This window comes from Silurus aristotelis (genome assembly GCF_946808225.1).
Source record: "Silurus aristotelis genome assembly, chromosome: 10".
Taxonomy (NCBI): domain Eukaryota; kingdom Metazoa; phylum Chordata; class Actinopteri; order Siluriformes; family Siluridae; genus Silurus; species Silurus aristotelis.
Window position 1 is genome coordinate 3,854,251 of NC_139583.1, and position 18,547 is coordinate 3,872,797.

An 18,547-nucleotide genomic window follows, 5' to 3' on the forward strand; every position below is an offset into this window, starting at 1 on the left:
ATCTCCAGGGATTTGCTGACAGACCAACGTACACCCTTTGTTTTATTTTTTGTGTCAGATCTCTGTTGACTCTTGTAAGGAAAACACAAAAGGACATAATTTGCCACTCGTTAACAGACAGGTTAGTGGAGCAGTTCAACTAGAGGCTGAAACAAATGCTTTAATGGGTGGTGGACAAAGAGGCAAAAAGGAGCACCCCTCCTCAGACAGCAGATGAAAGAAGCATAGGCCAAACAATGGCAAACATATAAGAGCCCACCAAAGCCGAGGGAGTTTTAGCCAGGAAAGTGAGTGCTAATACTTATCTTTAAGTTTCTAACCCATTGACATGGTCCCTACACAATCCATGGAAAAAAAAATCATCCCAGCAAACTTCCACCTGCAGCAGCCAGTAAATCTATATATTAACCTGCTAAAAATGGATTGAACCTCACCTTGTTGTTTCAGCTTTTTGCCCCACTCCCACAAATGCCTCAGTGTGTACCTTGCCACAGAAGAGCAAGGACCTACCCCCCACGAAAAGGCAGGACCTAACTGAGCTAGTGGACCAATTTGCAGACATGGTGGACCTCTCCAGGCCTGACTTATGTGGTGCAACATGAAATTGAGACTTTGCCAGGGGTCGTAGTGCATCAGTGGCCATATAGAGTTCTAAAAAACCTGTCATCTAGCTTTTATGGAAGAGGTATACAAAATGCTGCAGAACAGAATTACCAAAGAGTCAACCAGCCCCTAGTCTAGCCCCATCAAGGTAGTGCCAAAATCAAATGAGACCCTCAGATTATGTAATGACTTCCGCAAACTTACACCAGGTTATGGAGTTTGACAGCTACCCACCTCTGTAAGTAAATGATTTGTTGGAGCACTTGAGATGGGCCAGGTTTATCTTCACATTAGACTTAACAAAATTTCACTGACAGGTGGCCCTTACCCCAATGCTAATCTAAAGATGGCATTCAGCAAAGGCAATATAAAATCAAGACAAGAGTTAAGAAGCTTCATGATCTGTGTCATGCAACATTCCTGCCTCTCAGGACCACAAAAAGAGACATTCCAGGAGGCCAAGAAACAGACGCCGGCTTCCAGCAGTTCCTCCCTCGCTGCTCATAGGGCTGCTCATAGGGCTGCTCATAGGGCGCAGCCACAACCCAATCCCGATCGTGAAATTCGGAGATGGAGTGTTGCCAATCACACTCCACCAGAAACTAAGGACCCTGGGCAGCGCTCTTGGCTGAGGTCCAAGTAACTCATGGATCTGAGGACTGTTATTTGTAATAAGATGGCTTCGGCCAAGAGATCCTCTCAAGTCAGGAGTTTTTTGGGGTCTCTGCCAGGGTGGTGCGTAGGTCACCACTTAGACCCAGATAACTGCCCGGTTGGCCCAGAACTGGGATTTTTAAAAAGAATAGTACACCAAAGGGTTCACAGCAAACCTAAAGGAATGTGCAATTGAATGGGTGGAAGTAGGGTATCTGAGTTTTCACTTGGCCGGTGCGTCTCCAAATTGATAAGACGGCATCGATTGCAGCCCGTTCGAGACCCAAGACCAAAAAGGAGGTGAGATGGTTTCTGGGGCTGGCTGGCTATTACTGGGTTTGTCCATAAGTACAGAAGTTGCAGATGTCACCAGCCCACTGACTGATCTGACTAAAAAGGGAGCGCCAGATACATGTCATACCAGCAGTCTTTGTCTCGTGTGAAGCTGCATTCTGTGGTGGACTGCTTTTACATTCCCCTGACTTCTCTCTTTGTCTTGCAGAGAAATGCATTGGACAGAGAGCTGGAGACCTGTTGTCCCAGGTGGTGGAGGGGAAGGAGCACCCAATGTTGTACATCAGCTGTAAGTTGTCAGTGCGGGAAAGCCAGTACAGCAGCATAAAGGAGGAGTGCCTGGCCATCAAGTGGGCGGTCCTTATGCTCTGATACTATCTCTTGGGACAGGCCTTTGCTCTCCCACATATTGTTTCTTATAAAGCTTGAGTCTCTTAGAAGTAAAAATGGGCATCACTTCACCAATCTGTAAAAGACTGGTTCTACTGTACCAGTTGTTGAGCAATTTCAGAATAATGTTCTTCAACATGAGATATTCAACTGTTTTGCAAATTTCTCATTTACAGTATATAATATCATCAACAGTTTCAAAGAATCTGGAGGCATCTCTGTGCACAAGTGACAAGGAAGAAAATAAATATTGGATGCCTGTAATTCCTCTCGACAATCTGGCTTGTTATCTGCAGTCAGTTCACAAAGCTACATTTCTGATTGTATGTAAGTGGATTTGCAGTGGCAAGAAGCGTTTACAACGTAGGCAGACTGGGTAGAAAACAAGAGGGGATCAGAGGCCATATAGACAGCCATCTTATATGTCGTCAAGGGACAATTGGAACGCTATAGATTGCCATGACGTGCCATGACATGGCAATCTATGGCGTGCCAATTGTCCCTTGACAGCCATCTCATATGTCGTCAAGGGACAATTGGCATGCCATAGATTGCCATGACGTGCCCTAAAAAAACACAGACTGAAAAAAACATTTTCAAAACAGTAAAACAAAATCCGTGTCCGAAATAACAGTCATAAATCCGAGAGCGGGCAGATAGAGCAATGTAAGAAGAACCAAAATCAAATCCAAAAAAGATTTTTGCAGGTCCCAGGTAGGGATCAGCTACCTCTCTCTCTCTTTACCAGTCATAGTACCAACATTTAATATAACAACCCTAACCTCCACTCTCCTCCACTTCTCCTTTCCCTGCTGTCTCTGTAGATATTTTCCCCCTCTTCTTCTCCTCCTTCGGCCAACAGTAGTCCAATTTTTACCAGTACCTTGTTGGCTAACACTACCTGTGGCGGTTGTTGGTTACCCGGGCTTTGACCGATCCAGTATGAATTTCTGATTCTTGATCCACATGTTTTAAGATGGATGCCCTTTCTAATGCAACCCTCCCCATTTATCCAGGCCTGGGACCGGCACTAAGAGTGCACTGGCTTGTGCAACCCTAATTGCTGGGTTTTATGGCAGAGTGGTTAACAGTGACAAACCAAAAAATACAGTCCAAAAGCAGAAATCAGGGTAGCCAGGCAGAACAGGGATCAAGAACAGAGGTTAGGAAGAGAAACCAGAGCAGGCAGGGTGGCAAGAATAATCTCAGGGACATGAAAAGCCAGTGAGATAATCTGCGAGTGAATAAATTTCTTTGCTGTCCTTAAATACTGGGTGGTGTCGGAACTCAGAGCCCGTCTCTGAGGCGACACATCGAGGGTGGATTCTTTTGTTCAGAAGATTCCCAATAATGCTCAGCCAGCTCTAGAAAAACTTAAATATAATAGACACAAACTGCCAATGAAGGATCCTCAGTCTCAGATGAGTAAAAGCAAACTTCTTTATTCCATACACGTTCCAATGAGGTCAATAGAAGATGGGTACCTCACATCAAAATGAACAGCACATCAAAAATGATAGAGCACGCCAAAGTGAGGAAGTACAAGTACTGTCTGTTTCACGCTTGTATTTATACTCTGTAGCCACCGTATCTTTCTATTTTTTCTCATTTCTTCACCTTGAGTAATTCCCCTTATTTTCTGATCTTGCCCTCTTTTTTTCAATTCCCCTTATCTTTGACCTTGGTGCTTATTCCTCCAAACAACACCATATTTGGAGTTCCTGTTTTTTCCCAATTCCCCTTATATTCGGCCTTTTCCTTGATTTTATATAAAAAAAATAAGTGAGTATAAAGCCCTTATTTTTCTGGATCCAACCATACGCTGTTTTCAGTCCTCCAAGTGTGAACACCATTTTTGCGGCCTATTTTGTCTTCCTGCACCTGCAATGGGTAAGTGTTATGCTTTACTCTTTTTATAATGCTGTTTGCTATTCTACATTTATTGAATTGAGTTATCTCAGTGTATTAGATTGTCTGTATACATGTGCTTGATTATATTATTTTATTTGATAGCTGCAAGTGCCCAGGTTATATTTTAATTGTGCATTCTGAACCGATTGTTGCATAGTATATAGAATTTTCTCTTGAATGTGTGTTATCCTTTGCCTACACCTAGCAGTCACCGTGATGTTACCCTGTCTAACATCTTATCTCTGTTGGTCTCTTTTGCTCAGCTCCGCCACGCAAACGTTCTGGAATATCTCCAATGGGTCTTCTTCGCAGACAATTCCGCCAGTTCCAGCTCTCCTCACTTGCTGCTGAGCTTGCTCATTTCCTTGAACAACTCTCTGGCCTAACTGTTCCAGCGAATCCCTATCTGCCTCCTCGCATAGTGCAGAGCACTGCTACGCGCGACATGGGCACACAGACCTCTCCTGATCTCTCTGCTACCTGCTATCGAGCTTATGATGACAACTGCAGTGAAGGCTCCTGTCCCCCACCGTTTTCTCCCTATCCCTCACACTGGTCTCCCAATGATTATTCCCCTACATCTCCTGCGCCAAACCAACGTGCTCCTGTGCCTTCACCCGGCCTTGGGCCAAGCTACTCCTTCATGTCTCCTGCAGCTGCAGCAGCCCACCCGCCTTGCTATCCCAATAAAAATGCTTAAACTCCCTCAAGGTCGTTTTCTGTCCTTCTTTATCTATTCCACACACTTATAACATTCAGTCAGAGAATCTATCCTACTCACACATGTAAATATCTTATTATTACTATTTTATACTTGGTGTAAATAAAGACTTGATTAACATATAGTTAAATAGGTGTAAATAAAGACTTGATTAACATATAGTTAAATAGGTGTTATCAAAACTACTTCTATTGTATCTAATAAGTTCTATATTTGATTTAGGTTATTTTTTGTTGGATTAATGTTAGTTTGATTATTACATACGCTAGATAAGGTTGATTAAAATTATTTCTCGACAGTGGCATGGGAAAACAAAAAAACCAAGATGGGTCCTGTACTATTATTAAGCTGTGTGGGATGTGCTCTGTAATGGCTGATACACTGTAATCAAAAATGCTCTCCCTCCAGGGAATCCCCTTCAGGATTTTCCCCTTGATCAGACATGAAACAAAACCGTCTGTAACATCTTCAAACAACTGTGAGTGAGCAATGATCATTGAAAAAATTAATGACCCAATTGTTGGTCCCAAAGAGCCACAGGGAACTTTTGTTTCAGGTGGCTCAAAATAATCAATTGGCTAGACACTTGGGACATAAGAAAACCTTCATTGCATTGTGTGCAAATGTCAGTTGTTACATCCACTGGCGACACTGTGCCCATTATCATTAATCATTAACAAGGACATCACTTTGTGCTTGTTTCAATTGAATATGCAACACAATATACAGAAGCAGTGGCTCTTTGCAACATCTCAGCTCGAGTGCCGAGATCCCAAAAGAGAGCCTGACTGACCAAATCACAGCATCTATGTCACAGACATTGCACTGTAATGTTATTAGGGATGAAATCAATCTCCACAAGCATTTGCCATCTGCAAATAGATGGCTTAGTGTAGAGGTTAAATTAAACACTCAAAAATATGATTTGGAATTTAATTTATGATCATGCACAGAACTTGCATAAAAGGCTTGAAAGCAAAACTCCACTTAACATTGGAAAATTTGCTACAGGCCCAAGAACAGCAGTCCAGCCTGTATAATACACAGCTGTGTGAATTTGCAGGGGGTTATAAAGTACTCATATTACTACACATATTGAGCACTAAATTACATACAAAGTTTTAAGTGCCCTTTGAGGTTTTATAGCAAGTTGGAAAAGTGAACTATGAGGTTAGGCACACAGACAGAGGCGATGCATTCCAAGTATACCACCTTAGTCTAAGGGAGGCAGAAGCTGGAACCAGAGTTGAGTCAAAAAAATGTGGACCAATTTAACCCAGTCCATGTCGAGACCACCTCTCTCTGCCCCACAGGTTGTTAACCTACAAAGAAAGTTTTTGTGTGTGGTTTTACCTCTAACTGGCATCACAATCTTTAAAAAGAACCAGATTAAGAGTCCTTCAGGGGTTATGGTGCAGATTACTTCAGAGGTTATGGAACCAGATTAAGACTCCTTCAGGGGTTATGGTGCACAGCAGCCAATACAGACTACCCAAACATTAAGGATAAACTTAAGACTGAGTTTGACATGGAAGTAATCAATAAGTCCTACAGTGATTAGAGCAGCCTAGTGGTGGCCAAGAGCAGTGAGTTGATACGGTTCTGTGTGAATTATTGAAAAGTCAACATAGTGTCCAAACTCAACCCATATTTAATGCCTCGCATTTAAAAAGTGCTCGATCAGCTAGGCACAACACTATTTTATTTGACAATGGATTAAAATGAAAGATATAAGCAGATCCCTAGGACACCAATGACTCACCAAATAATAGCCTTTTTCATTCTGTTTGGTTTATTCCAGTTCATCACACTTTCATTTGGGTTGTCCGGAGCCCCAGTGATGTTCCTGTGCTTCCAATTCTGCACTGCCACCTCTGACTGTGACTGGTCCTCAGCCCCTCTCGCACTAGGCAACCTGGCTCTTAAACCCCTGTCTTCACCTTACCTAATGGAAATCAGGTGCCGACATCTGTCATCAGCAGGGAAGAATAGATGCCACTTACATAGCCTTTACCTGGCAAAAGGCAGGGCTAGAAGCAAAGGGGGCAACTGTTACCAGTGTCCTCCACATCACACTGGGTGCAAACCATATCAGCAATCAGCCCCATGACCTGACAGCCTTTATAGAACCTGGGGTTTAAAATTTAGAATTCCTGGACAAAAGCCTGGTTTGCCAGATTGGCATAAAACCAGGACACTGTTATGCATTTTTCAGGTCCGTGACTTAGAAGGGCACAATCTTCATCAGGCTACATGTCAGACCAAGAACCTGCTCATGACGATCTCCAAAGAGCACCAAGAATGACTCATTTACTTGGTTATCCGAACACCCAATGCCTCATTCATGCTCAGCTTACCCTGGCGCCACAAACACAACCCTTACCTAGCCAGATCATGGAATGGAGCCTGCATTGTTAAAATCACTGCCTGTCTTCCACAGCCCTCGCACCAGTTTTCCTTCTCTAATAGCCACCTCCTGAATACAGTTTGGTCACGTCATTTACCACAACCTAGCGGCCATCTTTTGCCAGACCTCCTCCCTGCTTCCACACAGATCCCACCTCCCTGGTACCTCGCCACCATTTGTGCGCCTGTATCTCCTATTTGGACAAGATCAGGAGGTCATTAACCAGTAAATCCAAGTGTCTCTCGCCACCAGCATTATCCGCCTATCCTCTCCAGCTGGGGCTGGAATTTTTTTGTTGCAAAGAAAGACAAGATTTACCGGCCCTGTATAGATTACAGAGAATGGAAAGTATTACTGTCAATAATAATGGTACACCCTCCCACTCCTAAACTTCTCAAGGGGTACACCATTTCTGGGAAGATTGACCTGAGAAATGCCTAGCACTTAGTCAAGGGGGAGGGGGGGCGGGACAAATGCAAGACAGCATTTAACACCCCGTCCAGTCATCATGAGTACCTGGTAATGTCATCTGACCTGAACAACATGACATAATAAATAGGGGAAAAAAAGTAGTGTGTTTAAATTAAATTTATTTGGGTCATGTTCTATTGTCCCGGATAGCGTTTTTCACAGTGGAGTTAAAGTGTGTCTCCCACTTTGGGTCCTGAGTGTAGACCCCAGGAAAACAGTTACCACAGTGCTGTACAGGATGGTGAGAGACGGAAGTACTGTGAGTTCTTTACTGAACTCCACAATCATCTCTACTGTTGACCTACTATTCTAATTACAGAAAAATTATATGCGTCTTGAATAAAACAAATTCAGCAGGTACCTAATTTCACCACCATTGCAGTTCTTTAACTTTTCAATTACTGTTGCCCCCATAAGTTCAGGTTGCATATATATATATATATATATATATATATATATATATATATATATATATATATATATATATATATATAATTTTTTTTTTTTTTTTTTTTTTGAAAGATACCATGAAAGATTTTTGATGGACAGAGATAAGACACAATATTGTTTTTTTTAATGATTAGTTTATTTTAGTTAGCATGTGAAAACACGTAAGATGTGATAAGCTGTAAGATTTCAAAGTATTATTTATTTGATACAATTTTACATTATGTACCATATTTTATATTTGACACTCTTTTATTATTTTTTTTAAGCGATTTAGATGCCATTTTGCCCATCATATTTTTCTTTGTGTTAAGTTCAGGTTTAAACAGAATAATATAACATTTAGGAGTAAATATACAGAACAGCAGAGCAAAACTGGAGGCTAAAATGGCAAAGATCTCCACAGCTACAGTGAATTTTCCAGGAGAGCTGACATAAGCTGGAATAAAGGTGATCCACACTGCACAGAATATGAGTATACTGAATGTGATGAATTTTGCTTCATTAAAATTATCAGGCAGATTTCTAGCTAGAAAAGCCAAAACAAAACACAGGAAAGCCAGAAATCCAATATAACCCAGAACTGCCCAGAAACCTATAGCTGAACCCAAGTTACATTCTAATATGATTTTTTCCTTGTAGTAGTTCATGTTCATGTAGGGGAAAGGAGGAGAAATTGTTAACCAAAGTAGACAAATAAGGACCTGTATGAGAGTTAATGCAAGTACACTCAGTCTCTGCTGTAGAGGCCCAAACCATTTCATGACATTGCTGCCTGGAAGTGTAGCTCTAAAGGCCATTAACACAACCACTGTTTTCCCCAGAACACAGGAGATACAGAGTACAAATGTGATCCCAAAAGCAGTGTGCCGCAGCATACAGGACCACTCAGAGGGCTGTCCAATAAATGTAAGTGAACAGAGGAAACACAGGGTCAGTGAGAAGAGCAGCAGGAAGCTCAGCTCAGAGTTGTTGGCCCTAACTATAGGAGTGTCCTTTTTATTTAGAAAAAGAATAGCTACTAACACAGTCAATGCAGCTCCAACCAAAGAGAATATGACTAGGATTATCCCCATAATCTCTGTAAATGAAAGAAACTCTATGACTTTTAAAACACATTTATTTTTATCAGCATTAGACCAATATTCTCCTGGACACTGCTCGCAGTTATTTGCATCTGCAAAATAACCATGGGTATTGTTATTAAGATGAATTTATTTTTCATGAGTTCATTTATTAATGCAGTTGCTCAGGAATTGAATTCTAAATAATAAAAAAAGAATACAAAATGTACAATTAGCAACTTGTGGTTGAAACTTGGTGATGCTGAAGTTACCTGTGTGGTTACTGATCTCTCCCTCTGCACATGGTATACAGTCATAACAGCAGACAGGCCTTCCTTTCTGTGCAGCTTTCCTGGTTCCTGGAGGACAGCTTTCACTGCACACAGACCTTGGTTTCTAACATGAACAATATATTATTTCATATTAAATGTAAGTACATTTGTAGAAGAAAAAATGTAAGATAAGTTAAAAATCTTTCTAGTTATTAACAATTTTTTTTTCATTTTGCTTGTGTTCATAACTTGTAAAGATTCTCTCTAATTTGTTGAGCTGTTACAATATGATTATAAATAAGCAGATTTTCATGTTTGACTATATTTCATTAATTTTGTGGAATTTTTTGATAGGCATCGATACAAACCAAGTCTATACAACCAAGTCTATAAAGTAATTATCAGTTAAGTTGTTTTAGTATCACTTAATAGACTAAGTATACTCTTTGCTTTAATAAACCTGCCTAACAGGTTGACCTTAGACCAATGTAATCAAAGCCTATTGCTTGCTTATAAAGAAACCACAACAGAGACCATTTAGAAAAAGACCACCATGTTTATTAAGGACGACACTCCCAGTGGGAACACTTAGGGAAAAGATGACAAGGACGACAAACCAGCCAGGGACTGTTAAGAGACAGACTATGGTAGGGCTCAGAAGAAAGGGACCCACAGGGGTCAGGCCCAAAGCCAGGCTCAGGCTCAGATTCAACCATGATGACACTGTCAGGAGATGCCCAAGGAGTAGGGGGAGAAGAGGGCCCATGAGGAGGATTGCAGGGAGAAGTAGGGGAATAGGAAGGAGAAGCACCTTGACGAAGATCAGGCGAACTAGGCCCTGAGTCAGGCCCAGAACCAGGTGCACTGTCAGTGTCAGATGAGAGGGGAGCCCCAGGAGGAGAACTGACAGGCAGAATCAACACAGGGTCAGTCTGAGTGCCCACATCAACGGTAGAAGGAGAGGTGTGGGCAGTAGGGGAAGAAGTAAGACGATCAGGACCATCACAAGGGTCGACCAAATAGTTGTCCAAGTCATCAAGCAAACGGGAGATCTGGAAATGGCGATAGGAAGAAATGGGAGAAGTGCAACCCCTAGAGTAAGGGTGAGACGTCTTGCGTCTAGTGGTTTTGTAACGAGCTAGAAAAAACACAAAGAAAGAAGAAAACAAGGCAAAGGTCAACGAACAGCATGGTGGCAACTAAATAGGAAGAACCAGTCCAGTACACTAGGTACTGAACTAGTGCACAGCCAAGCTTAAGAAAAATATCTAACACACAGCCATATAATCAACTATAACCATAGCATTAGCAGGAAAAGGTACATAAGAGCATTAAAATGAAGGTCTAAGGAGAAATATATAATCATAGAATAAGGTAAAATAAGAGAAGAAACTTACGCATAATCAAGAAGAAGAAAATAAGAAAATATCCAAAGGAACTGAAGGCTAGTCCAAAATAGTGTTGCTCAAACAAGCGTTAAGACAAGAATGAGGAAGATAGGACAAGTTTTAAAAAATAAAACCCCAAGAAGGCCCGAAAATAAGGGGATATAGGTAAGAGGGATCACGTGGAGGAAATGACGAAGGGAAGAGGAAGAACCAGGAGGGAACGAAAATAATGGGAATTAGGATTCACCACGTGATGCATAATAATGAGTAGGAAGGGCCCAAAAATTGGGTAGGTCAGAAATAATGGGATTTCGAGTAGAACCATGCAAATTAAGGTAGGAGGCGCCTAGAGGCGCCTGCACATAAATAAGAGACGCTCGCAGCAGAGTAGTGGTCGAGTAGTCGAGTTCCAGTCTCTTTTTGAGCAGTAGGATTACCTTAAAGACCGGTCTGAAGACTTTCTTTTCGGGATTTTATTTGGTACTTTCATCTGTTGGTGAGCTCAGATTTTGGAAACTACCTAAAAAGTTCAGGGTGGAAATCACTTTAGGTGATTCACCCCTTAGGTTTTGGGGACTTTCCTTTTGAAGCGCTTGCAAGCATCTATTATTCTAAAAAGGAGTTTTTCTTTTGGATTATATCTGTTTTGGTGATTGATCTTCTCTGCAGAGAAAAGAAATAAACTTGTATTTTGCTGTCCTTCTCATCCAAGTCTCTGGGCCTTTTTATTGGGAGTTCTGACCGAGTTAGTATTAATTAAGAACCAAAGAGGTAAACTTGGAGCACTCCTGAGGTGTTTGGTCTCAGAGGGGATTCTGAGATCCGACAATTTGATTTAAAAATATATATATACTGTATATATATATATATATATATATATATATATATATATATATATATATATATATATATATATATATATATATATATATATATTCACGCACAAACAAAAAAATATTTTCTTTTGAACTTATTAAAAATAATGTAAATACACAAAAAAAAATATTTTTGTTTTGCTTATATAAACATTTATGCAGAACTTTAATCTAAGATTAATGACAGAGGCCCAGTGTATTTACCTCTCTTTTCTCACCAGCCCATAATATATCTTTAGAATTTAGGACAAACTGTTGTCCACTTGGCAGAGAGGCATCATAATAACCCACTGCTTTAAACTGTACTTCTTCATTGTACCCTCGCTGCCAGTTCAACACATCATACCTTGCAGCCATTGCCCCAGTTTTATCAAACCAAACCTGTTCTCCTACTTTAGTGGTAAAATTGACCTTTTTAAGAGCTGTAACAACCTTCAAATAGAAAAGAAAACAATTATTTATATTTATATGAAAGTATCAGTCATGTACATAGACTGTTGTGTCACTCTTCTTTTTTTTTTACCTGCCATGGTTGTATTGTTTTGTCTTTCTCACAATTCTGGTTTTCAGTGCATTTTAACAGACTGTGTAGAGAATGTGCCACAGCGTAAACTGCATTATACACATTGTTTGCATATCTCAGTTCTAAAATATCCTTACTGTAGTTTTTATACTGAATCATATCTTCATATTTACTGCAGTTGTTTTCACTTTGAAAATTGTTTCCCTCTGTATATAAGCATGGGACTGCTGTTTGCCAAAATCTGTTAACAGCATAATCAGCAAAACTACCAATGTTCAATTTTCCCATATCAAAACCAATGGCTCCAGCCAACACATTGTAACTTGCTTGTGTTGCCAGATCAACAGCAGAAATCCCTGCTTCAACACCAATCATCTGTAAGCCAGTGATGTTCTTCAGAATAAGCTGTTCTATTAAAATGTTCATGTTGTAGTAGGCAAGAAATGCAATAATTACTTTAGCTGTGCCTTTCTTAATAATGTCAACTACTTTATTCATTTTGGCAGGATCTGACCGATCAAATTTCTCTGCATACTCAACACAAATTCCCTCCTCTTTTGCCTTCAGAAAAATGGCCATTCCATTGTTGCCATAGTCATTATCACTGTTTACAGCTCCCACCCAAGACCAGCCAAAGTGCTTTACCAAATATGCCAGTGCTCTACTCTGGTAGTAGTCACTCGCTATGGTCCTGAAGAAAGCAGGGTATTCATTTCTGTTACTCAGGCATTCACATGTGGCAGCATAACTTATCTGAGGAGAGATAAAAAAAAACAGCATTTTGGCATTTTTTCTTGCTGTTAGAAAGAAAAAGGAAGAAACTTGTTTTAAAAGGAAAAAAATCTACCAACACCAAAAAGAAAACATGAATTGAAAGCAATGCTTATGTAGTATGCATTTTATAATTCCTAATGTATGCAAATGAAAATAAAGCTGGATGTAGTAATAGCATTCATTGCAACATTTATAATATGTTATCCTGGTTAGTTCTAAAAAAACTAGAACATGCGCCTGTCCTCCTAGCTGCATGTTTTGGTCAGAAATTCTTTTCACAGACATTAATAAAAGCAGACATTTGAACCCTGCAATGTTAGCCACTTAACTACCATGCTGGCTATAAAAAAATCAAATAAAAAACATTGATCAAAGAACTAAATAGAGTAAGTGGAGTAGAGAGAGGACTTATCTTAGAAATATTATGATCAATACATTTATAAAATAGTTATTAGAATTGCTTTCTTTTATGCATTTTCATATATATATATATATATATATATATATATATATATATATATATATATATATATATATATATATATATATATATATGTATATAAGATTTGTCTAATTTATCTTAGTTTTGCATTAATTAATGTTTGTATTTAAATGATTATTACAATCATTCATCCTTACCACTGGTAGATTGAAAGGTCCTGTAGTTTTTGTGAGTGCCACAGTAGAAGTAGAGTCTGATTCCCCTATAATGGCTTGTGCAGCTGCTTGTCCAGAGCAGGCTTTAGCTGTTATGTCTATGCCATTCATCAGAGCCATGGCTGCCTTCATACCTAACAATCTGGAGCCACAATTGTCATAAATCATGTAACCAATTGAGATGTTTGGCAGCAGGTGGTTGCTCCTGTTGATTTCATCGATTGCATAAGTCATGGTCTGAGCAAGTCGTAATCCTCTAAGGTAAAATCTATATAATCAAATTCATCAAATAGATATTATGGCATAGAAACATTTTTATTAAATATTTAACATAAACTAAAAGAAATACAACACAATGCCAAAATACAATGCACATTTTCTACAAACAAACAAAAAAAATAAACCTTCAATGTAGAATTTGTTACTACAACAAACCTAATGCAGATTATAGGTGGAGGTGTTTCAGTATATGCCAGTGCATGCACCTGTGTACCATGCATTGGAAAAATAGCTCCGATCATCACATCCCCATTTTTAGATAGCAAAGGATCTGCTGGGTTTCCTAGAATGTGGCAAGTTTCTTCTTTCGCCTGGCTAAAATAAATAAAAAGTACAAGGAATAACATTACAAATGTTGTCCAATGCTTTTGCTGCATTAATCCTTAACAGATGTAGTCTTTAGATATTTATAGAAGTACTCTGGGTGTTCTGAGTATGACCATTCTGTTTGGACAAATCAGAAGGTTGGTTGCCTTGTGATGTCATTAAGAAGGGCAGCTGCACATTCTAATTGTATATTAATTATACATTTTATTAAGTCAACAATGAGCACTGTAGCATCTGGCATGTGTCATTTAGACTTCATGTCTCAGGAATTGGGGTTCAAGCCCCGGTATCGCCAAGCTGCCACTCTTGAGCCCTTGAGCAAGGCCCTCAACCCTCTATGCTCCGGGGGTCCCTTACGAGGGAAATATCAAGGTCTGTGACGTGGGGCCGCCTTCTCATGGGTTTACCACCTGCAGGAGGGACCGTAAAGGACGGTGCTGTGAGGATTGGGCAGCAGTCAAAGGCGGGGGCCTGCTTAGACTGCTGCCCCCGCGACCCGAATTGCGGATAAGCGGGAGAAAATGAATGAATGAATGAATGAATGTCTCAGGAATTTCCTTTTAACCCTTGACATCTGCTTTTCAATCAAAGGATGAGCACCACGGCTTACACTTTTATTGAGAGCTTGTATACCACAGTGTCACCCCCCCCCCCCCCCCCTTGGAAGACTGATAACACAAGCCAGTCTCTATAACTTACACACACACACACACACACACACACACACACACACACACACACACACACACACACACACACACACACACACACAAAACACAATGTGGCACTCTTTTACTAATCAAACAAATAAATAAGATGTTCCACATTCCATGACATTAACCTAGACCTTGTATGTATCTTCTCCCCAATTATAGTGGTACTCCAAAAGTCTTATTCTTGTAACCCTGTTTTAATGTTGTCTCTTCTGTTAAGGCTTGACTGACTTAAAATTATCTTCGCCTTATCCTTTCTTTCCTTACAAGGGTGCACTGTATACATCGAAATACAACATTGTATTAACATCAGTTATACTTTAATTACTGATCGCTGTATGTTGATTTACCCCTGTTCTAATGATGTAATTCCTTTTCATGTTTAGCATCCAAATTACCACAAAATTATCTGTTACTTATTTTTCAAACAATGGTGCATTTTATTTGATCATGAAAGGTACCTTACCAACTTAATACACTTTGGATAAAACTTTAAAGTCCTCCAAAGCAAGTATAGCCCGGAAACCATGCCCACAGACGCATGAACAAAGGGAGTTTTTCCCTCCAAAATTTCAGGCCATAGCATTGGCCTTTCCCCCAAAGATGGGTGGGGTTCAGGACCTTTAAAACATCTTGAACCCAACTAATCAATGTTCAGTCAAGTAAAGCAAGCTCGCTCACTCGGCTCGACCGGAAAGGCTTGAAGGCCCAGAGAGTCGGACGTTTAGAACAGCTCAGCAGCGACTCTTCGGGACAAGATCTCAAATTCCTTTTGAGAGCTTCCAGCAAGCTTTATCTTCAGGAACAACAACTGCTCTGATCTTCAGGAGAACCAGGAAGAACATCTGACTCCATCCTAACTAACTCTTCAAAGATCTCTTTGTCGTATCCGGACTCTTGTGCAACAAGCCAATGCAAGTAACCGTTTTACCAACCAATTTAGATGCGTATTTAAGTGTGAGCCCTTTATCAAATTTTAAAGTGAATTAAAATTTCCGTGACGATTTCTTAGTTAGGATGTGATTAATTTTGAAGCTTGCCATTTCTTTCTCTCCTTTCTTCTTTTCCTTTCTCTTCCTCCTTTCCTAATTTCAACTTTTGTTTATTTTATTTTCATTTTCTTTACTTTTTGTTTGTTTGTGTAGTTAGTTTTATGTTGTGTTTGTCTCCTTCATTAAACGCCGTATATTTTCATAAGTGAGTGTCTCTGAGTGCCGCTCACATTTTTAAGGTTCCTGCAACATTCGATCTGAACTACATGCTCTATTAATTGTACAGTATAAAGTAAAGTGGGGTTGCGTCTTTCTTGGCCGGGGAGATACCTCTTTTATAGAATTAATAAAGATTATACTGTCTGTTCGCCGGACGAACAGACCAAATAAGTGTAACGTTAATTCCATTACCGTCAATTCAACTTAATTTAAATATTTAGGAGTAACTATAACCCGTTGTATTTGCTTATAAATATTTTTCTTTTTCTTTGCGGTCTAAATTCGCTACAGTACACAAATAATTTTCTTTTCCCATTTTTTTGTCTCTTTTCATACCAGAAATGCATTCAGTCTTTTATTCCATATGTTATCTCTTTTTATGCAATTGCCAGTACTTCTGTAGCATAAATAGTTGCATATTTGTGCTTTATGTCACATTTTGAATTGGATTAACATCCACTATTGTTGCCTGGTGAATGCTGTCAAACTGTGTGGCCAGTCTGTTCACATTTTTGTATTTCTTGTATGTGTTCATTGATCAGAAATAGATCATGATCATAGGCCTTTTTAATGACAGCTTGATGTCTATGAGGTCATCAGCTGAACAATAATACATTTTGGAAGACACCCTTTAAAGCATGGAGATAATCCAAATAATAATTTTAATAGCCCCATGTATCCTTGGCTGCCAGAAACTTTAAGCACTTGATTAAATCCCCTGACCTGCTAAATGAATGTGAATAAGATATACAGTGAGGAAAATAAGTATTTGAACACCCTGCTATTTTGCAAGTTTTCCCACTTAGAAATCATGGTGGGGTCTGAAATTGTCATCGTAGGTGCATGTTCACTGTGAGAGACATAATCTAAAAAAAAAAATCCAGAAATCACAATATATGATTTTTTAACTATTTATTTGTATGATACAGCTGCAAATAAGTATTTGAACACCTGTCTATCAGCTAGAATTCTGACCCTCAAAGACCTGTTAGTCTGCCTTTAAAATGTCCACCTCCACTACATTTATTATCCTAAATTAGATGCACCTGTTTGAGGTCGTTAGCTGCATAAAGACACCTGTCCACCCCATACAATCGGTAAGAATCCAACTACTAACATGGCAAAGACCAAAGAGCTGTCCAAAGACACTAGAGACAAAATTGTACACCTCCACAAGGCTGGAAAGGGCTACGGGGAAATTGCCAAGCAGCTTGGTGAAAAAAGGTCCACTGTTGGAGCAATCATTAGAAAATAGAAGAAGCTAAACATGACTGTCAATCTCCCTCGGACTGGGGCTCCATGCAAGAACTCACCTCGTGGGGTCTCATAGATCCTAAGGAAGGTGAGAAATCAGCCCAGAACTACACTGGAGGAGCTGGTCAATGACCTGAAAAGAGCTGGGACCACCGTTTCCAAGGTTACTGTTGGTAATACACTAAGACGTCATGGTTTGAAATCATGCATGGCACGGAAGGTTCCCCTGCTTAAACCAGCACATGTCCAGGCACGTCTTAAGTTTGCCAATGACCATTTGGATGATCCAGAGGAGTCATGGGAGAAAGTCATGTGGTCAGATGAGACCAAAATAGAACTTTTGGGTCATAATTCCACCAAACGTGTTTGGAGGAAGAAGAATGATGAGTACCATCCCAAGAACACCATCCCTACTGTGAAGCATGGGGGTGGTAGCATCATGCTTTGGGGTGTTTTTCTGCACATGGGACAGGGTGACTGCACTGTATTAAGGAGAGGATGACCGGGGCCATGTATTGCGAGATTTGGGGAACAACCTCCCTCCCTCAGTTAGAGCATTGAAGATGGGTCGAGGCTGGGTCTTCCAACATGACAATGACCGGGAGCACACAGCCAGGATAACCAAGGAGTGGCTCTGTAAGAAGCATATCAAGGTTCTGGCGTGGCCTAGCCAGTCTCCAGACCTAAACCCAATAGAGAATCTTTGGAGGGAGCTCAAACTCCGTGTTTCTCAGCGACAGGCCATAAACCTGACTGATCTAGAGAAGATCTGTGTTGAGGAGTGGGCCAAAATCCCCCCTGCAGTGTGTGCAAACCTGGTGAAAAACTACAGGAAACGTTTGACCTCTGTAATTGCAAACAAAGGCTACTGTACCAAATATTAACATTGACTTTCTCAGTTGTTCAAATACTTATTTGCAGCTGTATCATACAAATAAATAGTTAAAAAATCATACATTGTGATTTCTGGATTTTTTTTTTTAGATTATGTCTCTCACAGTGGACATGCACCTACAATGACAATTTCAGACCCCTCCATGATTTCTAAGTGGGAGAACTTGCAAAATAGCAGGGTGTTCAAATACTTATTTTCCTCACTGTATGTGTTTAGTTCAACTTGTGATTATTCTCCATTTCACTCACTAACAAAACAAAGCTTATTTTAAAATGTTGCTTTCCTCACAGCTATGGTCTTCAATAAAAATGTGTCCATTGCTTATGATCTGAGTTTGTTGGCAGTCCTACAACATTTATCTCAACACTCTATGTGAGCTGTATAGGGCAGTTAGAATACACAACCTGTTTGTTCTGA

General features: G+C 40.0%; 1 protein-coding gene across 1 annotated transcript in view; it reads right to left on the reverse strand.

Annotated features, from left to right (window-relative positions):
- LOC310732678 (vomeronasal type-2 receptor 1-like) overlaps nt 1-18,547 on the reverse strand; it is a gene marked incomplete at both ends in the record, with an annotated part of 33,894 nt that overhangs the window by 5,402 nt on the left and 9,945 nt on the right. The window contains 4 exons of the mRNA XM_083553293.1: nt 8,147-9,075; nt 9,235-9,358; nt 11,702-11,929; nt 12,021-12,773. Coding sequence (XP_083409419.1) covers nt 8,147-9,075; nt 9,235-9,358; nt 11,702-11,929; nt 12,021-12,773 — 2,034 coding nt within the window. The remainder of the gene's footprint in view (nt 1-8,146; nt 9,076-9,234; nt 9,359-11,701; nt 11,930-12,020; nt 12,774-18,547) is intronic.